General features: G+C 47.1%; 1 protein-coding gene across 1 annotated transcript in view; it reads left to right on the top strand.

Annotated features, from left to right (window-relative positions):
- cntnap5b (contactin associated protein family member 5b) overlaps nucleotides 1-7,500 on the top strand; it is a 96,266-nt gene that overhangs the window by 43,379 nt on the left and 45,387 nt on the right. The window contains exons 9-11 of the mRNA XM_062527569.1: nucleotides 5-148; nucleotides 1,238-1,409; nucleotides 5,726-5,832. Of these exons, the coding sequence (XP_062383553.1) occupies nucleotides 5-148; nucleotides 1,238-1,409; nucleotides 5,726-5,832 (423 nt within the window). The remainder of the gene's footprint in view (nucleotides 1-4; nucleotides 149-1,237; nucleotides 1,410-5,725; nucleotides 5,833-7,500) is intronic.

Genomic DNA, 7,500 nt, shown 5'->3' on the forward strand with positions numbered 1-7,500 from the left:
GCAGGCCAGAGTTTGAGTGACGGCCAGTGGCACACCATCAGCATCAGCATGAGGGGCCTCCAGGTGTCCCTCACTCTGGACAATGACCCCGCCTCCACCATGGAGCTCCGAGACCCCGCCCAGCCAGGGAGCAGCATCCTGTTTGGAGGTATGGCATATTTACAGTGAGACAGACAGATAGACAGACAGACAGACAGACACAGACAGAGTGAGAGAAAGACAGACAGATAGAAAGACAGGCAGACACACAGACAGAGTGAGAGAAAGACAGACAGATAGAAAGACAGGCAGACACACAGACAGAGAGAGAAACAGACAGACAGACAGATAGACAGGCAGGCAGAGAGACAGACCCTATCTCCATCTCCACAACCCAGCGAAGTTTGGGAACAGCATCTTATTCTCGCTTGTCACCTTTATGGAGAGTCATGAAACGCTATCAGTGCTCCCAATGTGTGGACTTCTTATTGGGTAATGCTGTTTAGGGTGGACTCATTGGGTAATGCTGTTTAATGTGGACTCCTCATTGGGTAATGCTGGTTAGGGTTGACACCTCATTGGGTAATGCTGTTTACTGTGGACTCCTCATTGGGTAATGCTGTTTACTGTGGACTCCTCATTGGGTAATGCTGTTTAGGGTGGACACCTCATTGGGTAATGCTGTTTAGAGTGGACTCCTCATTGGGTAATGCTGTTTAGGGTGGACACCTCATTGGGTAATGCTGTTTAGAGTGGACACCTCATTGGGTAATGCTGTTTAGGGTGAAATGCTGCGTAGGTCCAGGTGTCCTGTATGTTGATGGACTGGTTGTCAAAGAAGAAATGCAAACCATATATAGCACTTTACCAGATGTTCGACAAACTTTCTCTAAACTTGTAAAACCTCAAATATGTGTGTCTGTATCGTAACATCTCCCAAAACCTCAAATCTAAGCACGTCTACTGGATTTCACACAACCCACAAAACACCCGAGGACAGATATTCCTCCAGCTCATCTACATAAAATAGGACCTGCATTCAATATACTGTAGCATCAGCAACGGCAGGCTTTTTTTGTTTCAATGTTATTGACTTATTGACTGGCCATCTAAATGTGCCTCCAGGATGCTGTACGCGTGTTTGTTTGTGACCGTCAGGGGACTAATGACTAGTGGTGCAGGTGTTGTTCTGTATCCTGTTTTGTTATTTACCAACAAACATGATGGCGGTAAAATATTCATATCCTCTACTCCCTAGGATGCCCACCTGCCTCCTCCAGGGACAACTGCAGGAACCCCACCATGGCCTTTCAAGGCTGCATACGATCAATTACCATCAACAACCTGCCAGTGAACATGCTTCAGGTGCAGCAAGGCCTTGTGGGTAATCACAGCCAGCTTCAGTTCGACTTCTGCGGAATCCGTGACAGGTACGTCTTCAGAAACCCCTCCATTAGCCACCATCTTCCTGCCGAGCGTTTGCCGTTCCCGGTGCTTTTTTTCGGCTGCGGATGTTACCTGTGTTCGAGGAGCAGTCCGCCGGATAATAAACGGAAAGATGTACAATTAGTCTTTTGTGGCGCTCTCGGATTTCCAAGGTTGTTGCTTTAGCGATACAGCTGCGTTTCTCCTGCTAGAATTGATTTTGTGGCGATGATGCGTACTAATCAGCGCGGCGTCGAGTCTGTTTTTCTGGGAATGTAGGCGGTGTTCAGATGCAGGGCTTCTCAAGGACGGACACCGGGCATTGTTAGGCCGGGCTGATTTCAAAGGAAGGCAGACTGTGTATTAAGAGATGTTAATCAGAGGCAAAGAAGCGCTCGCGAGCCTCAGACTCGTAGAGAGAGTTCTTTGTTGTCTTGTTTTATGTGTATGAGCATATACAAGCCATTAGCTGTGTGTGTGTGTCTGTGTGTGTGTATGCGTATGATTTGTATTTGTTTGTGTATACTGTGTTATACTGTGTGTTTAGGTACTTTGGTATATTTGTATGTGAATGAGTGTGGCTGTATGTGTGTGTGTGTGTGTGTGTGTGTGTGTGTGTGTGTGTGTGTGTGTGTGTGTGTGTGTGTGTGTGTGTGTGTGTGTGTGTGTGTGTGTGTGTGTGTGTGTGTGTGTGTGTGTGTGTGTGTGTGTGTGTGTGTGTGTGTGTGTGTGTGTGTGTGTGTGTGTGTGTGTGTGTGTGTGTGTGTGTGCGTACATATAGTTTTCTGTGTGGGTGTACTGGCATTGTTCAATGCTCCCCTCCCCTCCTGGTTTGCCCAAAGCAGCACATTTTGAAAGATAGATGGACAAAGTGAACAAGACAATCCCTCCATCATACCCCCCCTTTTTCATGCCCTTGCGTCTCAGCGTCCTGCCCTCCATCGTATGGGCTTACGGTATGTGTGTGTGTGTGTGTGTGTGTGTGTGTGTGTGTATGTGTGCATCATAAGAGGGAGGGTGTGAGTGTGTGTGTGTGTGTGTGTGTGTGTGTGTGTGTGTGTGTGTGTGTTTGTGTGTGTGCATCATAAGAGGGAGGCTGTGTGTGTGTGTGTGTGTGTGTGTGTGTGTGTGTGTGTGTGTGCGCGCGCGCGCGCGCGTGCGTTTGCCGTTGAGAGGAACAGACCATGAATCGTGGGGCGCGTGGCCCTAATCACAGCTGCCGGGCGCTGGCACGTCTGCGACACATTCTTCACTCCGTCTAATGCGCCGCCCTGGCACCGGGGCAAATCGATACTGGCAGGCCCGGAACGGAACGGGGGGAACGAACGGGGGGGATGAATTATTCCGCGGGACTCCCGTTTTGGCAGCACAGCCTCGCGCTCCGCGTGCGGCGCTCCGGAGCGGATCGTGGCGGAGCCGAGAGCAGCCGGGGGGCGGGGGGCCGCGATGGAAATAATGACAATAAAGTTGTTCTAGGAAGCCTTCCATGATTCCCGGCTCCTGATGTGTCCTTGTCAAAGCTGATTTGAAAAGTGTTGTCCGCGTGTCAGGAGCGCTTAAGGACGGACGAGAGTGACGGGCGGGGAAAAAAAAAAAAAAAGCTTGACCGGTGGACGAGAGGTGCGGTGCTTTTTTTGCGCTCTCGAGGGTCCAGTCCTGTGCTGGGAGGATGTCGGTGGGGGAAAAAACGGAATTGAGGGCGACACGCTGCCCTGTTCGAGCGCGACCCGTCCACTGACAGGAAACGGTTTTGATGTGGTCCGGCTTCTGTCTGGCCATCGCCGGCCCTCTGCGGTCTGCTGTCTGTCCTCTGAGGGGTGTGTGTAGTGGATGAGGAGGGTGGAGGGTTAGTAGGAGGGTGGGTAATATGTCAACTGAACAAGCTTGACTGGTAGCTGTTTTCGGTGGGTTTTATTTTTGTTTTGTCTGGTTTGTCTTGGGGTTTCTTGGTTTTGTTCTTCTTGTGTATGTGTGTGTGGTGGTGGGGGGGTGGATATATGGGCTGTTTTTATTGCTTATTGGTTTCCTTTTTGACTGATAATAGTGGAAACTTATATCTCAAAGTCAGAGGCAGCCTCTCTCAAATGGAGATCCGTATGGCCTGAGAGCCCCTTCACAGTCATTATGGCAGCTAGAGAAACGATACGTTGTGTGATGTGTCTGCGGCTCCAACATCATCCTCAGTGCTCTGTGGCTACAATTCCTTTTCAAATGTTAGAGAGCTTTTAGGCGTTTAGAGATATGATCAGTATTAGAAGGTATCATTAATTGTGCAGTGTGTAATCTTTTGTTACTTTAGTTTCTGAGGCAGCCTGTCCTGTGGATCTTTTCTGGGCTTCCGCCCTGTGTATAATGTGCATCTAGATGAGTGGTTCACAGAAGCACCGAGACAGTGTGAGAGAGAGAGAGAGAGAGAGAGAGAGAGAGAGAGAGAGATATGGAGAAAGAGAGAGGAAGGGAAGGAGTGTGATTTCAGTTTACTGGTACTCTGTGTATCAGTTAGGAGAGTCCAGCCTCTCCTTCCAGACAGCTTCTCTCTCCGTGGCTTTGATCATGCCTTCCCCTTTCTTCTTTTCATTATGCTTCTTTTTTCAGCCGGGAATCTACTTTCCGCACCCAGGCGAAAGCCTCAGCATAATGACACGTCTTATCGCTGACATTTTACAATTGCAAAATATATACATTTTTTTGTATTAAGGATTTAACTCTGTGTCAGATCATCCATTTAAGATTTTTCCTTGCCTTCTTCTCCTCTTTATTCCACATTGGATATCCATTAAAGCCCCTATCAGCTTGCCGAGGCATTAAAACACGCTTATGCGAGATTTGCTCACAGTTTCTCACCCACCACTCTCCCATGTGCTTACGAGTTGGGGCCCGACTGGCCAGATTTGCCTTCGCGCGCTCACACGATTATTATTGTCGCCACTGACGTTGAAGTATTTTTGTCATTACAGACTTTTTTTTGACAGATGCTTTTTTTTCCCATCTCTGTTTCTCACTCTCACTCTCTCTATCTCTCTCTCTCCCTCACTTTCTCTCTCTCTCACTCTGCTGCTGTCACAAGCAGTCTTCAGTTCACTGTGTGGGCAGGTTTGGATTAGAATAACACTCTCTCTTGAGGTTTTTGCGGTACTTCGCCAAGCCACAAATCCTATTATTGCTAAATTAATAGACTATTTTCCCAGCTAACACTGTAGCACAGAGTCGGAGCAAATGCCCCCCAGGAAACAAGATTAGCCTTTATGGTCTGAAATAATCGAATAACGGTATGGCAAAGTCATGAATAAGCGTACACATCCCAGCGGTAATGGGGAGTTCTGAAGCACTGGACTTTACCATGAAGGTGAAAAGCATTTCTCACACAGCAGTCCTGCCCCGTTTGTGGGAGACGAAGGCGTCTGTCATCCCCGGAGCCTCTTTTTGGAGACGTCTGCGTGAGGACTGGCTCGATAATAACCCCGGAGAGCATCGCGGAGACCACTCCGAATGTCGATTTTCTATTTCTCACTGTGCCAGACTATGACATCAGCATTCTGGAACAGAAAAACTTTATATTGAATATTGCTTGCCACAGTGTATCTGTGCGCATAATTACAATGGAATAAATAGAATGAAAGTATAATGATAGTTACAGAAAAAACGTTGCGGTAACATACAGCTCTGGAAAAAAGTAGGAGATCACTGCACCTTAATGATGTCAGATGGGCTAGAATTTGAGAAGATTCTTTTGAGGATAAAGTCTGCATTTCCCACCATTTCGAAAGTGATGTTAATCTTCTTATAAATGTAGCCCTACAACAAATAATTATCTGTTGATTGTAGTGTCAGTCCAAGTGTATTTTTATAGTCATTGTCCTGAGTCTGCAGGAACTGAGTGAAAGGTTGCGTGACTTAGTAGCTCTCCTCCACAGCCATGCTCCCGTAGTCAATCTTTGCATGTGTGCTCGAAATGAGTCAGTCTCACGAAATGCGAGGATGTGTCATTTCTGTTTGACTTGCTCTAAGGCAGTGGATAACCAAAGGTGATGAATTTTGCAAGATATCTTTTTTGCCTAATTCCAGGTGTCTTCTTCACACACACAATGCACCCTTACTAATTATCAGGTCATTTATTATTGGTTGCGATTTGGTATTTTATCATTATCACCCAGCTTGGAAGTACCGCCTTTGAAGACGTGTGACATCATTTTATTATTTTCTTTCTAAATGTGTTAATATCAATCTGTTGTTGACATTCTTTAATGTGCTAATCTTATTCTGTTCTTTATATTCTTAGTAATGTGTTAATCTTAATTGATCTGTTCCTTCTCTGTTGCAGGTGTCTTCCTAACTTCTGTGAACACGAGGGTCAGTGTTCACAATCCTGGAGCACGTTCTACTGCGACTGCTCTGGGACAGGATACACTGGCGCCACATGTCACAACTGTAAGTGACCCCAGAGTGATCCTGTACGATCCCAGCTCTCTTAATGCCCTCTACTAACCTAATGCTGCGTTCCAGACAACTCGGAAGTCAGATATTTCCTAGTTGGAATCTCCCGGTTTCATTCCAGACAAACTCGGAGGTTAATAATTCTGACCTCCTACTGGGGAAAAAAAGTATAATTGAACACCACTTGAAGTCGGAGTTCCCCACTTCTGAACTCAGGGTAAGTCAATCTACCCCAACTTCAAGGTTGGAACTGAAGTCCGATCCTCGATGTCTGAGCTGTCTGGAATACAGCATTGATGTCTGTTATTTGAGGAAGCATCTTTGACAAAGTGGCATGCCTTTGAGCGCCGGAACAAATGGTTTGAAAGAAGAGCGATTTGCGTGGTTCCATAACAGATCTGTTGTCATTTGTGGAGATCGTGTACAGACACGTCCCTGTGTGATGGGATGAGCGGTAGGCAATTTGCAAGGGTTTGAAGGAGGATGCTGTCCTGTTTGTTAGAAGAATGAGCAACACGCACTCCCCATGTTAACCTGCCAGTCCACCTCTCTATCCCCTCACACTGTTAGGTTAACAGCACAGCGGATGTAGGGTCACAGGATCAATATGTCAATAGCTAGCTCAATAATGTGAGTCTCATCAGTCCGCTTTCTGACTGCAGGTTTGTACAAATGAGAATCCATAGTCCCTGAGAATGGGTCTGAAATATCAGCCGCCTAACTGCGCAGTGTGCTAATCAATCACATCGCACTGATAAATGCTCCCATTGGTCACCCACCCCTCGGCCATTAAAGTTAACGTAACAAATCACCAGCTGGGGATGGATAGATTTGTCTGCGCAGTTAGTTTGTGTTCGAGGCCTCGGCTCGGTGATAGGAAGTGGTGCGGCTAATCTGTGCGGCTAGCTGATCTGAGGCTGAGAGGGCAGTGTGTCCATGGTGAGTGAGTGAGTGGGAGAAGAGAGTCCCTTTGGTGTCCCCCATACCCAGTGGTGTAGTCTAGATAGCTGTAGTGGATGTACTGTGACGTACAGTAGTAGTTAGCTGCAGTGGGTATACTGTGATCAACCCCAAACTGTAATATGTGTGTGTGTATCCTTGCCTATTTTAAGAGGGTATACTGAGATGGTGACGCTTTCTAAGTGGGTGTACTGAGACGGTGATGCTTTTTAAGTGGGTATACTGAGATGGTGATGCTTTCTAAGTGGGTATACTGAGATGGTGATGCTTTTTAAGTGGGTATACTGAGATGGTGATGCTTTATAAGTGGGTATACTGCATAGTCCTGCGTATCACGTGGACTCCACCACTGCTCTCGATCTATCATGGGACTACTGCTGATGTTTCAGCACAGTATGTATCAGCATTATTATGGAGTGGGGTTGAGCCCCTAGCTCCGGATTACGGCGTGTTGCGGTCCGGATGGGACTTTAATGGACAGTGTCCATCAGGAGGCGAAGTCCGGAGGCTCAGAGGGCCCTCGGCGTAATCGCCGTCTGGGAATCGAGTCCACTTGGCAGTTTTAAAGATGGCCTTTCAGCGCTGTGGGGATTTCAGTTACAGGGCATTCAGACCAGGATTCAGATCCCTGCACTTTTTTGGGGGAGGAACCTGAGCTAAATTTCTATTGTGTCTTACTGGCAAAAAATAGACAAAAAAATT

The sequence above is a fragment of the Sardina pilchardus genome, chromosome 23, assembly GCF_963854185.1.
Source record: "Sardina pilchardus chromosome 23, fSarPil1.1, whole genome shotgun sequence".
NCBI classification, from domain to species: domain Eukaryota; kingdom Metazoa; phylum Chordata; class Actinopteri; order Clupeiformes; family Clupeidae; genus Sardina; species Sardina pilchardus.